This window comes from Rousettus aegyptiacus, unplaced genomic scaffold, assembly GCF_014176215.1.
Source record: "Rousettus aegyptiacus isolate mRouAeg1 unplaced genomic scaffold, mRouAeg1.p scaffold_m13_p_13, whole genome shotgun sequence".
Classification (NCBI taxonomy): Eukaryota; Metazoa; Chordata; class Mammalia; order Chiroptera; family Pteropodidae; genus Rousettus; species Rousettus aegyptiacus.
In genome coordinates this window covers 30446391-30466296 of record NW_023416288.1, presented here as the reverse complement: position 1 = coordinate 30466296, position 19906 = coordinate 30446391, and the positions used below count along the sequence as shown (strand labels likewise).

Sequence of the window (19906 nt, the reverse complement as noted above, 5' to 3'; positions counted from 1 at the left end):
GATACTTTAACATATATGCTAATTTAATAGTATCTAGTAAAAACTGCATGTAGATATTTATACTCACCAGCACACAGATTTCCATGGTGATATGGACAAGAAAAGTCATCCTTTTCACAGTATTTTCCATATACTTTTCCAAGCTTAATTTTGTGACACAAACATTTCCCGCAAATACAAACTCCTCGACCGCTGCAAACAGGTTGATCCTTGTGTGACTTGCAACTTTCAGAAGGAAATTGATCTTCATCAAAATGACATTTATTCTCATCGCACTGGAAACACTTGGAATCGAGAAAATTTTCATCTATGCACTTTCTTTTAGGTCCTCTGCTGTCATCACACTGACAGCTGCAGTTTCTGTGTATATGAATTTTAGTGGTTTCATTGAAACCAATAGGTTTGATTATTGCATAGCTTTTTCCTCCTGTGACATCACATTTTCTCATTGTAACTGTTACATTGAAAAGAACCTAAATTTGGGGCAAAGGGAGGGGAAGAAGATATATTTATACGTCTTGATTATTTTGAATCAATAATATGCCATCTTATAGAAAGTAATATTTATAAATTACACACACACTCTTTCATATGTAGATGTAATATCCCTTTTTAATTTCATTTATTTCCTAATATAAACTGGACAGTTAAAAGATGCAATGACTGCTACTTGCCTTTATTGCATCATTAAATGGACAGTTTCAAGACTATTTAAAATGTCCATTCCATTTCTGATACATACATATATAGGTATATATGTGAATTGATATATAATATATATGTATATATATGGCTATATCCATCCCAAAGAGCCTAGCACAAATATATTTATATTTGTATGTGTATGTATATACATATATACATACATAAATACACACATATATGCATATATATATACACATATATACACATATGTACATACACGTGTAATGATAGGAAAGATCTATATTTAGGCTATATATTATATATGCATTAGAAATTAGAATTAGTATCATAATATTAAAATCAATGCAATTGGCATTGTACTTGAAATGTTTTTTATCTTAAGAATTTTAAAAATGTTAAGGATGTTAAGGATTAACAGACATGTAGGATAATATGAACACTGCCACTATTTATAATAGAGCAAAACTCAGGTTTTATATAATCAAGAAGTCATATGACTCTTCCTGAGAATTAACCTGTTTATAATGCTTGTTGAAAGTGAGAGGAATAACAGAATTTAGACAAAGAAAAGAAAAAAAAGTAAGAAATAGGGAAAAACATTCTGTCAAAACCGATTTTGAAAGAATGAACTATTTCTAAGAAGGTAACTCTTAGAAAGTAACAGTGTTACCTTTTGTTAAAACAAAGTTTTTTCTATGTTTAATAGAAATCAATATATATTTTGTAAACTGGAATATAATGTCTTTTGAACAAAATCCAAGGAATGATTTGGAGGAGCCTACAAAACTAGAACCTAGCAATAATTAATTTCAAATATATATCTTGTTAGAGCAACTATACGGCCTGAAGATTCTGAACTTATCAAGATAGAAAAATCTCCTCAAACTAAAGAGAAAGTAAGATTCTCTTGTATTCAATCTTAGAATCTTAGAACTTTTTATCTGTTTCAATAACTTTCTTTTTCTCTGTAGCATGACATTAAAACAATATCATAGACTCTTAAAGATGGAAGGAAAAGGGATTAGAAGTCTTCCAGTCCAAGCTATTCATTTAAAAACGGGGCAGCTGATGCTCCAAGAGGTAAATGACTCACTGAAAATCACTTCATCCAACAAGAATTCCCTTTAAATGCATATTTCTTTGTTTTTACCTCTATTGTGCCAGTCCTGGGAGAATGAATCCGTATCTCCCATTGTTCTGTTTCCTGACACTACTATAACTGGGGCCTCTTCCACATTTCATTCCTTTTTAGTTACATGATGATACTGCCTTTTTATTGATCTTAACAAATTTCCCTGCCTCCTCATGATGAGATCATCATGATGAGTATATTGGGACAATCACAAAGTGAAAGATTATGGAATTCTTAGTCTTTATCAGCTGCTCCATCATTCCCCTTCTTTTCTGTGGCTTATTAATTTTCATATTACTCTGAGCATTTTCAGATTTAAAACCAAAAGGTACTTGTTTGAGGAGATGTGATTTCCTAATATATAATGGCTGTGACACCTAAGTTTAAAGTTATTATCATTGAAAAAGTATTTATTATAATATATATTTATTTATTTTAACTCAAGAGTTTGAAAGAACAGTCAATGAAGTTAAAACAAGTAGGAACTTTGCAAAGAGATAATAAAGTTACTTTAAAGTATAAATAAGATCCTTGGAGTCAGTAGAAAGTAAAGTTTTTTAGGATAGTTTCATTTTCTGTGAGAAAGCATGCCAAACAATTAGTTTATTTTAAATGGGGAAAAGCACACCCACGTACTTCATCATTGCTTGTCACGTTTCCGCATCCATCTGTGCCTAGCTTTCTGGTCCCATTTGGACAGATGGCGGTGATGTTTAAGTAGATGCCTTTTACCTGGTTTTCCACCTGAACTTTCACTTCTGATATTAGTTTCTGCAGAGACAATTTTTTAATTGTATACTATAGCAGTTTCAAATGTAAGCAGCTAAACAGTCATGCTTATTAAATCATTCTAGATTTAACTAAATCAAAGAGTCTCTATAAAAGATGAATAAAAACACTGTTTCTACATAATGACCCAGTTATATTTGAAATACATAATAAATATGGAAAGATTAGACTATCTTCATTTAAATTGCTCTATTTTTTCACATATTTCCATGACTGTGCATTTTGATCACTTACTTCAAAGATAAATCTCACTCGTCCTGTTATAAAAACAGTCATTTTTAATCCAATCATATTCATATTTTGTGATAAAAATTTAAATAAAATGTTGAAAATACATATGTCACCACAGAGGGTCAATCTTGACAGTTTAAAATCTATAACATGCGTCTGACATTTATAGCTATTAGAGAAACATTTCGGTTTCAAGCACTGTAGACTATCATGAAAGCTAAAATGCATTATTGATAAAGAATTGAAAGGTAAATTTTTGGGAGGCCATTTCTATCCTATAAGCATAAGAATTATCTGCCAGTTATATTCTCCAAGTATAGCTTAGAATTGCTGTGCCAATCAAGCAATTCTAGCTTGTTCTAATTCGTACTATTGAAATAGAGCCGTTACTGAGCAGAAAACTATTCATTTATTCAATCATTTAAAACAAATCTGTGTAATGCCCATCATGTATCAAGCATACACTAATTCCTTCCATCATAATCTTTAGGTTTCAAAAGTTCTGGCTGCATTAAATATATGCTATAGATCTGCGGGTATTTCATCTCATAAAATACAGAGTCTACCACATGGAAAGATCCTTAAGATATGCTTGTATACAAAGTAAGGGAAAAGATGAAGTAAGTACCTAAGGAAAGAGAGTTCAGTAGTAGGGTATGAAGAAGAAAACTTCAAATGGCTCCTAATTCTTTACTTGAGTAATTTTTCTTCTTCAGCTGTATAATCAATAAAGAGATGTGCGCTGACTAATTAATGATTGATCATGGAATTATGGTAGTAAATATTTAAATTAAGATACTTCCTCAAATTAGTAAATTCTGTTTGGATCAGGCAAGACCATGTCAGCTATATTTTTTATTGCCCAAAGAGCTCATACATTGTAATCACTTAACTGAACAACTTTGGCAAACCAATAGAAACTTTTGATATACAAATGGTGTTGTTATGATGATGGGTTAACATATCAGAAGGAAGTTCCTATTATAATAAATTTGCCCTCCTGAAATTCTGCTTCTCTTAAAACTGTGAGCTAATTATAACAACGTTTTATCAAGCAGGGCATGAAGACAAATATCTAAAATTTTGTCCAATTTTGGGCTCTTAAGCTTCCCTTTTAAAATCTAACAGGTACAGAGGCAGAATCTATTTTTTGTGATATACAGTTCCTTTTTCATCATGTCATTCATTTTCATTTCTTAATTTCAGCTAAATTACTATTATTAGAGTTATGATGTTTACATAATTTTAATTCTAATGGTAATGCTGATATATAGGATAAAACCAAAAATGTAATCACACTTGCCATGTACTAAGTTTGTATATACTTTTATAAGATTCTTAAAATGAAGTGCAAAAATTGAAAAATTAGAATTAAAAAAAATTTTTCAATAAATTATGAATAGTTTCTATTGGACTGTAAGGACAACATGAAATTTCAGAAGAATTTTGAAAATATAGACATATAAAATAATAACAGGATCTCAACTTAAGAAGATTAGAGTAAGTTTTCGTTGGATTTACTAGTATTTTTCCATTGTTTAAGGTTAATCAGAACTGCAGTTAGCTAAGGCATCACATACTGATCCTAGGCAAATAAAGAGCATAAAACCAAATGCTGCCATTTGCCTTTCCATTGGTGCAGTCTGACACACAAGCAAGTCTATCACATTATATTCCTTGTTTAGTAAATGGGTCCATACTGTAAAAACTAGGTTAGCTTGTGACACCGTAAACTCCTTCCTTATTTCTATTATTCTTGGGAACAGAGTAGGAATGAGAATGAATTTTACACACATTTGATTTTCCTTGATAGGAAGCTACCCCAGTCCTAATGTTCTTTTGTAACAATGAGAAAGAAATACAATCAAATATGCTCTTCCTTATTTCATTCGATGTAATTTTCAGACATAGAGAAATTCCTTGGCAAAAAAAAAAAATCTCAAGTTTATTTTAAAGTACTTAAAAAAAAAAAGATTTAAATGAGTCCTTCATTTTCTATCTCGTGTTTATTTCCTGCCTTTCCCTTTTGTATCTGAGTTGAAGGCAGATGCTGCTGCATGGAGAAAATAAGAGAAACCTGAGATTTCTCACACTGCTTGGGCTACCATTTCTGCTACTCACCCCTACTATGTCAGGAAGGGAATCAGAAAATTTGGAGAAGTGAGACTATTAACGGTCCATGACTTCAGGGTAGAATAAAGCATAACTTTGGATACTATGTAGAAAACAAACAGGTGATATCAGACTGAAGGAGGCTCATGGGGCCTAAAGTTAAGGAAGACCTAGGCTCTGTTTTTGCTGCTTCTGCTTGTTAGCTGTTTGACCTTTGGTTAATTTGCTTAGCTTCTTTGAGGTTCTGTGAATACACAGTGGGAACATTAACATATGTTTTAAAGGTCAGTTGCATAGATTAAATGAGATCATGTATGGAAAATAACTGATTCTTCGTGTCATTAAAGTAACACTATTATTACAACACCTTAAGAGAGAATTCATTCCAGGAACGACTAGGTTGAAAGAGCAGATGTTTCTTTAAATCTTTGCATTGGCATCCACTCTTCACAGACTGGGGACAGCAGACAACTGTGAACTCAGTAAAATAGTATATCTCTTAAGGTGTTCTTTTAATCAAACTAGCTTTATAAAACTGTTAAAATAACTGACTGACTGATCAAGTGATTGATCTAAGAGACTCAAACAGAGTTTTCTTAGTAATTTCTGTATTCCAGATAGCTCATTTCTCCTGACAGGTTACTGCTTTAAATAACAATGTGAATTTCTTACTTTATCTATGTGACATAGGAAATTATGAAATTTCTAGGTAATAAAGTACATTCTATAGCTGTGGTTTGGCAACTCACTGAACATTCGGTTTGGAAGGAAATTTAGATCACCTGTAGTCTAAACTGGGTTTACCGTCAGTGAGACACAGTGAGGCACAGAAAGCTGAAGGGACTTTCCAAAGGTTTGATGGCCAGTTATTAGTGGAGCTGGAGCTAAACTTAGGTTCTTCATCACTAATGTAATGTTCTTTCCACCACTCCTTTCAAGATGATAGGGTACTAGTTTGTACCTTGGCACAGAAATGGGGGTTCAAGTTTATTTTTTAAAATTGTGTTTAATATATACATACCTGATAGGCTTCGACTACCAAATTATTGAGGTTTGCAGCTTTGGATTCTATTTCGCCAGCAATGGTGCCAGGCAAGAGGGGTAGAAGGTCCTAGAAAATATACCAGTAACATTTACTTAATGACAGTCATATGCAATGGTTTGGCAACCAACAGATATTAAAAAGCCTTGTAGTTATCAATGAAGGTGACATTACATGAATCAAAAAATATGAGGAAAAAAAAAAAGAAGAAGAAAACTAGAGCACCCAAAGCATATACACCTGAAATGGCAGTGTATGCATGTGTATGTGCAAGAGTGTGCACGCATTCACAAGTTACAAGCTAACTTAAAAACTTAATCGAAGTACAGGCCAGCATTTCCCAAAGTATCTTCCTAGAAACACAGTCTCAAGAGATTTTAAATGTGAAAAGGCAGGTAAGTTTGAGAAGTCTGCATATAGTTTCTTCAACTTAGAGACTCAAAATGTATGCTTACAATTAAAGGTTTAGAGAAGTCCTACAATTCTCTACAATTAATTGTAAACTTTTTTTCTCATATAAACATTTTGCAGAACAATTGTTCCATGGAATGAACTTCATTACTTGTTAGCCCAAACTGGAGAAAAAAATTGTAGTCACAAGTGGAAGCTTCATGGAGTAGGTGTTCTTGATGGATGGTACTGAATAATTATGGAGAAAACCCTAGGTAGGTACTCCTAGTAAGAAAAACAATTAGCAAAGGCTTAAAGGTTTACTTGAATTTTAGATAAAGTAAGAACAGAGAAGAAACCAGTCTGACTGGAGTGAAGGGTGCATGTTTACTATAAAGAATCAGATTATGAAAAGTCTTGAAATCCACTTATACACTCATTTCATTATTCAGAAGTATTAAGTCCCTTCTGTATGTCAGCCACAATTTAGACACTAACAACTAGGTATCTCAGGTAATGGGGAAAATGTGTCACTTATAGATTTTAAAAATCCATTTATCTAATGTTTGTTGAGCACCTGTTGTGTACCATTTTGGAGATGCTAAGTTGCTAGGCTGCTAGTTTCCACCGTTAAGGATCTCACAGGTACATAAATGACACAACATACACATGAAGCAAGAGAAAGAACGCTGAGAGCAAGCATCTGAGGGCTGAGGGCTGAAGAAGGCTATCAGGAATTGTTTCCTGGAGGAACTGTGTCTTTCGACGAGTAAGATTTAGGCAAGTCATGAGAGAGAAGGACTTCAAGGCATAGTTGGTATGAAACTTGGCACAAAGGAGTGAAAGAGCCTGGTGAATGGTGTGCACAAAAGAATTAGAAGGATGGCTGGAGGGGCAAGTGTGAGGCAGAGAATAGCAGGTGATGAGACCAGAGAGGCAAGCAGGGACCAGACAATCTCCTATGCCACATTAAAGGCGTGATCCTCTAACTCAGAGGGAACTACAGGAACATTTTATTCTAGGGAGTACTGTGGTCACACTTGTGATTTAAATAGCCAGATGGATGATGGATCTGAGAGATGTGTTAAGAGGCTGTTACAAGTCAGACGAAGGTGATTGATAAAAATGTCTCAGGGCAGCCAAAGTAGGTAACTCTAAGAGCATATACAGGACTCATAATAGAACTTGTCATGTGTTCAGAACCTGTCAACTCTTACTTTGCACACAATTCAATAATAATAAGTCTGCCTGATTTTATGGTTTATAAGTCAGTGGAAATTATTTTTTAATGGAGCGTGGAGAAACTGTTAGAGCCAGTAACACCATCCAGAAATAATAAAAAGCAGAGAAAGGAGGCAAAAGCAATGAAAACAGCATAAGGAATATAGTCAATAATATTGTAATAAATATATATAGTGCCAGATGGGTACTAGAGTTATTGGGGTGATCACTTCGTGAGGTGTAGAAATATCTAATCACTATGTTGTACACCTGAAACTAATGTAATATTGTATGTCAACTATAATTGAAAAATATATTAACCCCTCTCTCCCAAAAAAAGCTGCACAATAATTTGAAATTCAACTATTAAGATTAGAGGTTAAAGAGCATAGGATTTAGGAGGCCATTAGGAAAGTTTGAGCATATACATAACCTCCCTAAATGTGTTTCCTCATCTTTCAAAAGTAGGCATATTAGTTATACTGCCCTCATTATTATAAGTATTGAATGAGTTAATAAACTCAGTGACTGACAATAGTAAGTACTCAATTAAGTGGAAGCTGTTACCGTTGTTACTAAAGTAGTTTGGGCATTGGATTGGGGCCCAGAGCCTTCTTCTGTGGGTTTTAATGGCTGTCACATTAAAAAGGGGTTCCATGGTATATAAATTTGGGAAAATGTTGAATTCCTTAAAGTTTCACTACAGATTTCTAGGGGAAGAGGTAGAATAATTAAAATAGTGCTATCAGATGATAAATATGGTAGTTGGGTATTCTGGAAGTTGATGGAGGGCACATCTGCTTTGTGGTAAATGCAAATGAGTTCAAGTGTTTGTTGAAGACAAATGAAAATGTAGTTTCTCTGCAGTATTAAAAATTAAGTAAAGGACACTGGGAGTAGAAGGAAGAAGCAAAGATGATAGAACAGATGAGGAAGACCTTGACAAGACATGTGCAGTGAAATTCGAGTATCATGGCATCATGGAAATGAAGAAAAGAGATTTTCCTGGAAGAAAAAACCTAAAAGACTGCAAAGAGGAAGCTGTAACAGGGTCACACAAGAGCAGTTCTGTACTGTGAGGAGGTCCCATGGTGCTGCCAGAGTGACACAGCTGCCAAACGTCTATTCTGCTGGTGGGTTTTACCGGCCCGAAGGATTCTGGACAAAACCAAGGTTATTCTTATGTACAAGCCACTTCTCTGGCTCCTCTTGTTCTCTTATTGGATGACCCTGACCAAATCTAGGTATGCCGGTGCTGTGGAAAATTAAGCTGATATTCTCTCAACATAATCCGTTATTAGGATATGCTCATGGGCTAAGCAGCACTCCAGACATGGATATTGCAGTTGGAATGTGAATTACTTTTCACTTGATGAAATTCCTTTCCATTATTATCACAGTCAGTATCACACCAAGTTTCAGTGCCCACACTTGATTCTAGGTGTTACAAGTACAGAATTTGTACTTGCTTACTTAAAACACTGTGTAGTACACATTAGTTAATACAGTATTAAATTAGATTGTACAAAGTGCAATAACTCCAGAATCCTTACTTGTGGTTCTAAGAAGTATTCTAATTTCAACTACCAAGTCAAACATCTTAATTTTTAAAATTTGGGAATGAACGTACCTTATACCAATGAAACTGTTTTCCTTGAACTGCAAAGATGACATTAATGTTGTTGTCTATTAACTTTTTTGAAAGTTGGCCTAGTGAGGGATGTTCCTGTTAACAGATAATGAAATAAAGAAGGGAGTGAAATTTAGTAGCTCGATCCCACACATATCCAAACATTCCTTATGAGGGAAACCATATCACTGACTAAAAATATATTTTGTTGGCAAGATTATGATTTTACTTGAGGTATTTAAATTCTTTTAAAAAATAAGATCAACATCAACATATTAAGGTTATTTTACAGACAAAAGCTCCATAAAAACCTAAAGCTCAGAAAAAAAGAAGAGGGCTGAATTCAACGTAGTAAAAAGGGTGTTCAGCGCCTCTTTAGTTTAATACCGGACTGAAACTGATATAATTGAAAGATAATTTAATATTCAGAAACAGACACATTAGTGACAATAATGAGAGGGCATCAGTAAAAAGTGAGAAATGCAAATATATGCATATACATATATACATGTACATATTTGATATATAACATAATACAGTATAAACTCTTTTTAAAAGCAGAAAACCCCTGTACTCAAATCCCAAGTTGTCACTGTATGATAAAAATTCTATGTCAGGTCCATCCTTTGTAACATCTGAATGGTATCTGGTTTCCACGATTGCTGGCAAGATGAAAAAGATAACAATAGTATGCGAACTATCTAGTGCAGATTCTTGCATATTGTAGGTACTCAAAACTAAGCAATTATCGTGATTTTTATTTCCAACAGCTTATACAAGGTGTAGGTTACAGATCTCTCAAATTATTATCATTCTAATTTCACTTTTTGTCATATATATATACACACACACATATACGTACATATGTATGTATATATGTATGTATGTATATATATACACACACACACACATACATATGTGTGTGTACGTGTGTGTGTGTGTGTATAATCTGTTGCACTTTGATAAAGAAAATTTCTGTAGAGCCAGCTGTTATATTCTTTGTGTAGTGAGAGAGGTTGGGATAAGTAGAAAGGGAATAAAATTTAGTAAATATGAGAAGTCTGACAACTACGGAAATTGCTATATCTTGTTATATAGTTAGACATTATAGTTGACATTTTTTCTTTCTATAAATTCTCTTCTAAAAATAAAGTAATAATCTCAAATAACAGCTTCATACTAGACAACTCGTAGAGAAGTGATATCAATCTTCCCCTCTAGTGGTCCTCACCTGTTCATTGGTGCCTAGTTGTGTTAGCCAAGGCTCATGTGACTCAGCCTAATCAGTAGTGTGTGATTCCAGTTCATATTACTCTGTAGTTTATACTCCCTGCTTCACCCTCCACTGCTAATTGTTTTTCCTTAAGGGAAAATTTCATTAAACCATCTTGGTTAACATTTCTGTATTTTGGCAACTATGCGATCTTAGTAAAAGAGCTAATTTTAGTAGTTTCACTTATGGCCTAAGTTCTGTGACTCACATTTTAAACTTACAAATACAGACATAAGAGATAGCCTTGTGCTTAAAAATATTATCACTAACATGAATAAGTGCTATGATCTGAATATTTGTGTCCCCCTCCCCAAATTCATATGTTGAAATCTTAACCCCCAAAGTGATGGTATTGGTTGGTGATCAGGTCATGAAGGCGGAGCTTCATGAAGGGGATTAGTGCCCTTGTAAAAGAGAGGCATTGGAAAAAGTTCCCTTGCTCCTTCTATCATGTGAGGTTACAGCTAGAAAATATCATCTACGAAACAAAGTAGGCTCTCACCAGACCTTGAATTTGCCAGTGCCTTTTTCTTGGACTTCCCAACCTCCAGAACTGTGAGCAATAAATTTCTATTTATAAGTCACCCGGTTTATGCTTTTTTGTTATAGCAGCCCAAATGGACTAAGATAATAGCCATAACAAATATGCTTTTATTTTTATATAATCTATAATTGCAGTGGTAGAAGTAAATCAAATTTTCATGAACTGCTTTTAAATATGATATGAAACCAATTTATGAAGAGGTTTAAAAAGTATTACCACATGGATTTCCATAAGAAAAGTTCTTGCTCAGAGCATTTCTTAAAATATAATTTTAAAGTAATAGATGAACATACCTCCAAATATAAATTCTACCAGATAAATTCTTATTCCTGTTTCCAAGACTATGTATACTCTTAAAACAGATTTATAACAGTTTGCATAATGCTAGTAAATTAAAGAGAACAAGTAAAGGAAAGGTAAATGGGTATTTTTTAAAGGCAGTAACTACTTTTCATATATTTTTGCTTAGACAAACAATAATCACAGTTTGCCAGGCATTCCTCCTCCTTAATTTTTAAAACCATTCATATTTAAGGAAAACTTAATCCAAATGTTTTTTAAACCGGCTTATACTTCACATATATAAAATCAATATCTAAAGAACAGTCCAAGATGTAAGCAGCTTTCAGAGCCTCCTTAATCTCTTTCCTCTTTCCAAATCAGGAAGTCACATTGACCAAAAATACACAAAATTTAAATCTAGAAAGTTCTAGTTTGGTCAGAAGCTCATTAAAAAGGTCAGTTAGGTTTTTAACCTTAAGAGAACATTTCTCTCTCTTTCTCTCTTTTTTTTTTTTTTTTAGCCTTAGGAAGAACTCTGTTTTAAAAGAAAAGCAAGTAGCTTGACACAGATTTGTCAAAATTACAAATGTGTAACAGATGTTTAAATGAACCAGGAGAGCTGTGGACGAATGGCCATTATTGAAGCCCCCTCCCCTTTCCTCTGTGAGGCACATTATCTTTTAAGCATTTTATCTTTTATGTCTTGTATTTCACTAGCAGGAACACTCCCTCTCGGCCAGCTGCTCTACTGACGTCACTGTTTCTCATCTCTAACTCCCCCTTTGTCTAACCCATTATATATTGTTTCTCTAAACTCTGAAAATAATTGACAGAGATAACAGGCATTTCAGGGAGAAGGGAAAGTAATGTGCCGCACAGCTGCCAAGTAATTTAGGGCAAAGGGATTTCTTTCACATTTTTCTTCTTCACGAACACCTTCACTGTGACTTATGGGAAATAACTTAAAAATGTCAGAAGGGAAGAGGAGGTTGAGAAAGATTCATTGAAAGCAACTTCGGTTAAAGAGATAACTGTGTGGAGATGTATGAAAGAATTTTAATAATGTGCATATAAGTGGCAAAGAAAGACGTGTTTAAGATTCTTTTCATAAAAGTGAGATGCAGAATAAATTTTTGTAGATAATATAGAATTCATAGTATTGAATATTATAACAAGATATGAAAAAAACCCAATGTCTTGGTAAATAAAGTACTCAATTACCTAGATTATTTTTTTACAGTTCACTTTTTAGATGAAAGAGACAAATAACGTGAAAGCAATCTCATTGCAGAGATTTATTTAGAGATGAAAACTTTAAATTACATATTGTCAGTCCCTGTCTATTGCAATAGCCTATTTTCGCATAGACTGGGGTTTTCCATCAGTGGCACTGTTGACATTTTGGGCCAGGTATTCTGTGTTGCTAGTGAGGGGCTATCCTGTTCAGTGGAAGATATTTAGCAACATCCCTGGCCTGTATCTACTAGATGCCAGTATCTCCCTCTTCCCCCAGTTTTAATAACCAAAATGTCTTTGGACATTGAAATGCTTGCTCTCTGAGGGGCAAAACTGCTCCATTTGAGAACCATACCAAGAGCAGGGGCTCTGGAAAGAGACCACCTGGGATCTCAACTCCTGGCTCTGCAATTACTAGCTATGTAACACTGGCCAGCTGTTTTAACCTCTCTTTAATCCAGTTTCTGTATGTATAAAATAGGTATAAATACTATTATCTACCTCTCAGAGTTATGGTGGGGATTAAATGTGCTAATATGTGTAAAGGCTTTTTGTTTACCATTTTGTGTGCCCAGATTAGTGGTGAGTAGGGACTCATGTCCTGATGTCAACACTGCTTAGAATTTACCATAGACAATATTACATAGGGCTGTGAGACCACACTCAAGTTCCTGATCCTTTTAGTGTCTCTATTTTCTCATTTGTGAAATAGAGGTAATAGCAATATCTATACCTCACTGGGATGCTGGGTGGTGGTGTATAGATGTAAGGGACAAATAGCACAGGAATGCCTAATAAAAAACAGCTTTCAATAAAAGACTGCTTAATAAAAGACATTTGGAGGCCATTACTAAAGGCTAGATGTTAGGCTCTTGGATATGCTTTGTTTGACTTTCCTCATTTATTTACCCCTTGTACCCAGCCCCTAAAGTGTTTGTGGCTCCTGTCCATCAATTGTAATCATGATATCCCAGTTTTACTAAAGTGAAGGGCATGTACTAATAATTTTTGTAAGCATTTCAATGAGTGGATAAAAAGTTTTGTGCTTAAATATGAATGAACCGAAACATATAACTGAATTGGAACATTCTGTTTCATAAATATTTTCATCAAAATTTTGTTTTCATTGTGCCACTAGCAAACCATTATTTTTTCTCATTACCAGAGCCATTATAAAAGCAGTGCTAGGCTATTCTGAGCCTGGCCCAGGTGATTCTGTGTGCAACTTTTGCTTTCAATTTAAAAGACAAAAATAAATTAAATTTTGTTTGCAGAGATCATTTCCTGGCTGTTTTACTGCTAGTATGAGAAGCATTTAAATTAGATTGGTTCTAAAGTTATTGAAGTTATTATTGTTCTCATAGCATTTAAAATTTAAAACAGATAGCTCAGAGAGGAGTATCAAGCTGATATCAAGCATTTTGTTAGTGTTAAAAGTTGTACCAATACTTAAAAAAATTGCACATGGACTTAAAACTTTTTAGATGTAGTCTGCCTAGGTGACGCTCTAAACTGATCTTATCTCTTTAATTAATTTAGAAAGTTATATTTTTATGCAGTGTCAAGCAGAGAAAAACAAAGAAACATGAAATAAGGTGAAAATTTTTATTATATACTTTAATTTAGTCTGTTAGAATTACTGTTATCATTATTCTCATAATGACAAATCAGTAATTTCCATGAGATAAAATAAATATTAATACTTCTTTTTTCTCTTAAAATAATAATTTTGGTTTAAATGGCCTCTCATTTGAATGTAAACAGTTGTTTTGCTGTTAAGCCTCCGTCCGTAATAAAAGGCAGAAGATTTGGGGTTATTCTAGATTTTTTTTTATTAGCTATAGTATTTGGTATTGTGCAAAAATTAGAAATATTGAGTAAACTTGGGTTAGGAGGTATATCTTTTTAAAGTGTTTGAAGCATTAGAATAATTATTTTAAAAAGAAGCTTCAGAGTCAAATATGCTTTAAAATATTTTAAAGAATGACCCTAATGCAGTTTCTTTTAGTGTCATCAAAATTACTTACATTCACTAGTTTACTGAAGGGCGGCCAGTACTAAGTTAGAAAGGAGATTGTGGCATGGGCGCAAGCTAGAGATCTGAGCATCAGATGCCCTGGACAACATATTTATTCTCCCTCTCCACTTCATTTATTGTGGATGGGTATGATGATGCCTACTATGCTGAGCTGATACAGAGATTTAGTGAGCTAAAGAATGTGAAGAGTCTGGCAGATCACCTAGTTCAGGGTCAATAGTAATAAATGGAGGCAGTCGGCACAGCATCAGGTCGAAGTACATTAATGGATTCTGGCCTTAGATAGCTTAGGTGTGGGTCTTGACTCATATTTGTGGTAGTTTTGTGATCTTGCATAAATTAATCTGATATCTCTAAGTTTCAGTTTCCTCTACTATAATGGGTTGTGGTAAGGACTGAAGGAGATAACATAAGCAATATGTTCGGCATGATGCCCAACACAAAGTAAGTACTCAGTGAATTAGCATTTTTATTAGTATGTGTCTGAGACAGTTAATACTTTCCGCAGTTGAAGAGGCTATCTCTTAATAACAGAGCAGAAAAAATAATTGTCTCTTTAGTAAAAGAATAACGTCGTGTCATTACATGGAATGCTGTCTGATATCAGCAAATATAGCAAAATGTCTGAAATAGCATTTTCAGAAAAAAATAGAACACCAAGAGGTGTAATAACTTTCTGAAAATTTGTTAACTCAGGTAGCAAAGTTATGGATTAAATTAGTAAAGTATCTTCTCAAGATCCCTTTCTTCATCTGGAGTTCTGGAAAAATTGAATATAATTCCAAGTAGTTTAGATATATTGTAAAAAGAAAGCTTCCTAAATGTCTTATTATAAATTAAGAACGTGTTAAAGTTGCATGAGAAGTCAGAGGCAGAATATTAACTGTTTTTACCATAAGGAAGCAAAACTCTTGAGTAATGCCTAATATGCCTTCTGCAATTAAGCTTTAGTCCTCTAAGATGGTTATCAATTCAGCAGCTAGTCCATCCAAATGAGGCTGCAGGAGAGGGAATGAAGCCAGCAGTAAGTGAATTCTGAGATGTTATATGATGGGGCGAAGAATCGCTGACCATAATATGATGAAGCACATAAAAAAAGAAGACTGAGTCAAGAGAAAGAAACACTGCACCTTAGCTACTAAATACAATTAGAAATATTGGTAGGATTTTGCCTATTTGCATCTCTTCATCCAGGACTGAAAGTCATAACGACATTCGAAAATCTCATTAACAAGGGTTCATTGCATGACCTGTGTGCCTCTTCCAAATACTTGTTCCTTGGACCCCTTTCATTGTTACTGGAGACCTTGGTATTATTCTTGGCCTCTGCTAAGAGTGGGTGAATGGTTGTGAGGGCTGTGAGTGAGGTAAGGAATTACCCTGGAAGGGCTGGGTGGGCAGACAGGGTGAAATTCCAGACCCTTAGTATTAATAACCTGTCTTCTACACCATTAAAATTTTTTATAGTAACATCTACCATTTTCAAAAGAATGCCATATTTTAAATCACCATTATTACTGGATAAATTGTAACACTACATTACTGCTCAAGTTTTTCATTCCAGCACTTGGAGAAAAAGCAGTGGAAAATGTGATTTATTCAATAGTATAATATCATTATACAATAACCATAAAAATTTATAATAATGTGTAAATATAAACTATTTTAAATTATATCTTCTTTTGTAATTTATATAAGTCAAATTATCTGCTTTATTTCTTCCATAAGTGAGACCGTAACCAGAAAGTTAGAATAAAAATTAAACCAGGAACTTCATTGCTCTGTTTCTTCTACTTTTCTCTTGTGACACTGTGGCAAATTAAGAATAGGAATTTTAACAAGATTGAACTGGACTGAGCTCCAGCTTTGTTACTTATTAACTTTCTAGCCATCTGTCCTTGGTCGCTTTATTTCTTCTATGCTTAGTTTTTCTGTTTGTAAAAGAGGGATAATTATGACTGCTCTATAGAGTCATTAATAAAGATGATTTTGATTCTGTATGCAGTGTTTGCTATAGTAGTTTCAAGTATTAAATACTCAAAATATGATAGTTGTTATCATTCTGGAGTTCACATAGACCCGCATGAAATAGCTATGCATAGAAGCAGAACTTGCCCATGTAATTTAGACATATAAAAGGTCTTTTATCAGTTATTTCCTTTTATAAATAAAGGAGCCAGAGTTTGGACCAAGAAGCTCAGATAGTATTCAACATCACTGATATTGGATGCTAGAGATAAAGCCAAGAAGCAAAGTGTTTAATTGCTTGTCTAGCTTACACCTTTTATAGTTCCTCTATAATGGCCAAAGAGGAGAGGATGGAGATCATTTTAAAATGAGAAGGTAAGTATGCTTAGAGTCAGGTTCAGGGTAGCTTTGGATATAGAAAGTTTCAGAGAAATTGGACATCTTGTAGATATAAATGCATAGTCAAGGGATTAATCAAAAAGCTTCAGCTTCTTTTGTTTTTGGGCAGTGACCCTAGAAATGAAGGGAATGAGAATTCTCAGAAAGAGGAACCTTAACACATAGACCTGGGATGAGAGAAAAGTATTTTTCTAAGGTATTAACACACAGCTCCTTGGTTTATTCAGTAAACATCAGTGACATGTGGTAGGCTCATTCTTTTCAGTAGGTGGAACAATGCTGAAGAAGGCAAATGAAGTTCGTGATAGACTATCCAAATTCCTGATGTCATAAGAGCCCAAATACTATGTAAAATTCCACCAGAATTAGAATTTATTTCCATAAGGTTATATGGCATGGCATATGTCTAAAATTATGAGAGCAGTTTTTTGTTTTTTTTTTTACTTAAGGAATCCTTCCTAGATGAGCAACAGCGACAGTACCCTTTAAAATACAGTTATGGAGAGATGACTTCAGTGACTTGGCAAAACCTCAAAAGAATAATGCAATGCAATTTGAATATAACGTGATTACTACTTTTCTTTAAAAAGAAAGCTTCTCCTTGTCTCACAATAGAATAATTCTTCTTGTCTCCTCCTCCACTCCCCAGTAAATAAATTAAAACTCTATCTCAGATATAAAAGAGGTTAACTAGAAGGAAAGAAAGATAAGAAATGACTAAACTGAAGTGGAGGGGGTGAGGCAGGTGGGGGAGAGTGAGGTGGATCTACCAAAATGAAACGTAGCTGAGTGGAAGACAATTAACAAAGGGAAAGACACTGCTGGAATAACTCTAAACTCTGAATTGTAATTACAGACTCTAGTAGCCTTTTAAACTCTTTAAAATTTGAGGCTGCTCTCAAGCAACTAAACTAACCAATGGTAGAACTAATTATGCGGTAATATAATTGCTTCTCTAGACTTTCAATGAATCCAGTAGGATATTCTAGATAACTAAATTTAAACAATTTAAATTTTACTCATGGGAAACACACAAATTTCAGCATAATTTATATGCTTTTAACATTGCGGACCCCAAACTGGGTGTCAGGTGCTGGGAGCAGTGCAGCACTTCACCAGGGCGCCTCGAAATGTCTTAAATTTTCAAGGGAAACTCAGTCAGGTACCCACGAACTACTACATGGAGTTAGTTCACAGTTTTAAGATTATATTTGGCTCTGCTCCTTTAGAGCTAGGGTCCTCAACCCTCAGGCCACTGACCTGTACCAATCCATGGCCTGTCAGGAACCGGGCCACACAGCAGGAGGTGAGCAGTGGGCCAGGGAGTGAAGCTTCATCTGTATTTGCAGCCACTCCCAAGCGCTAGCATCACTGCCTTGGCTCCACCTCAGATCATCAGGCATTAGATTCTCATAGGAGTACCAGTCCCTGGTACCAAAAATGTCAGGGACTGCTGCATTAGAGGACATTATGTCTTTGCAAAGCTGGGCAGAATGAAAATAAGTGTGAAATAGGAAATGAGGGTGACAATATCCAATCTGATTCCAAGTCATTCCCATTAGTAACTTGTTTACTAAGAATGACACAAATATATATATATATATATATGTGATTCATAATGCATATTATTTTTTTAACTGGCTGCTAAGTTTTTAGGACATAAACAGTTATTTGAACCTACAACTTAAAAAAAAATAACTGTCAGTCCCCACCCCACCCCGCCTTTTGTTTGTTTGTTTTTTGTCTAGGGGAACCAGGGGAAGAATTACTAAGACACTAGGGTATGAAGATCTGAGAAAGTTTGGAAGTTTCTGTTCTAACATTTGCATGAATGTATAAATATGTGTCCTTGTCAGAAATAAGATATTTTGTGCAGTTGCTTTTCCATATGTAGAATAGCTAATTCTGGGAAAGATATGGTTCTGGGAATTTGTATGCAAATATACAATTCAGAGCTGAAACTTATGTTCAGGAAGCAATGATATTCACTGATTTAAAAAAAAAAAAAAAAGAAAAAAGAGCCCCTAAATATAGAGAAGCTTCAAAGGGAAAGTGTGAGGTATAGAATACTGGAAGCTGGCCTTCTTTTACCTTTTTATTTTTTTCCCTTTTCTCTACTTATACCCTACCTATTATATTGTGAGGATCCCTCAGGTCAAATACACTTTCTTACCAATTTTTAATATGTTTTATATACCAACTTTGTAGAACTATTTTGTTTATATAAAGCAAAAAAGATGGATGGATGGATGGATGGATGGATGGATGGATGGATGGATGGATGGATAGACAGATGGATTTTTCTTTTAAGGTCCTTCAGTTGCATTAAAAGTAAGCTCTTCTATCATTTTTATTTTCATAATTTATATAGTGCTTTAGTGCACATCTGAATCAGCTACTAGATGATGTCAAAGTATTTTAGCTTTATATTTTATTGATAAACATATATAGATTGCATTTTCCCATAACTTTTCTCTCATGGCTTATCCTGACTATATATGATGCTCCTTGAGCTAATTTCTTGGTACAAGAATAGCTGAATTGCCAATTAAAACTTACACTTTAACCAAAAGAGTCATAACTACTAAGAGGCTATTCCTGCATTACCATGCTTGTTGATCTGACGTAGACGTTGTTTTTCAGATGGCAGTTTCCGTCATTTGGCACCACTATGCCTGCCAATTTGCTATCAAGAGCAAGATGAGATGTCTGATCTGTCATCACCAGCAGCAATCTTTTAGCTTCTTTTCGCCATCCAATATGACTCTTAAAATAAACATGTAATTAGACCTTGTACAATAACAGACCTGTACTGTGGTCTTTATCTCAAGTAAACGTTCAAGTTCACAAATGTTAACTCAGGCTAGAATGATGTGCATCAACACAATGCTCTTTTATAGATAGAATTAACTTTTATTTGTACATTCTCTGTTTTACCACTGCCATTTAATCA

At 34.3% G+C, this 19906-nt stretch overlaps 1 protein-coding gene across 3 annotated transcripts in view; it reads right to left on the bottom strand.

The window, feature by feature from the left end:
• ITGB8 (integrin subunit beta 8) overlaps nucleotides 1-19906 on the bottom strand; it is a 71171-nt gene that overhangs the window by 11661 nt on the left and 39604 nt on the right. For 2 of the 3 annotated variants that reach the window (XM_016159566.2, XM_016159570.2), the window contains 5 exons: nucleotides 19561-19719; nucleotides 9214-9309; nucleotides 5952-6041; nucleotides 2435-2569; nucleotides 68-473 (listed from right to left, as the gene is read on the bottom strand). In XM_016159566.2, coding sequence (XP_016015052.1) covers nucleotides 68-473; nucleotides 2435-2569; nucleotides 5952-6041; nucleotides 9214-9309; nucleotides 19561-19719 — 886 coding nt within the window. The remainder of the gene's footprint in view (nucleotides 1-67; nucleotides 474-2434; nucleotides 2570-5951; nucleotides 6042-9213; nucleotides 9310-19560; nucleotides 19720-19906) is intronic. The other variant, XM_016159569.2, reaches the window with a different exon arrangement.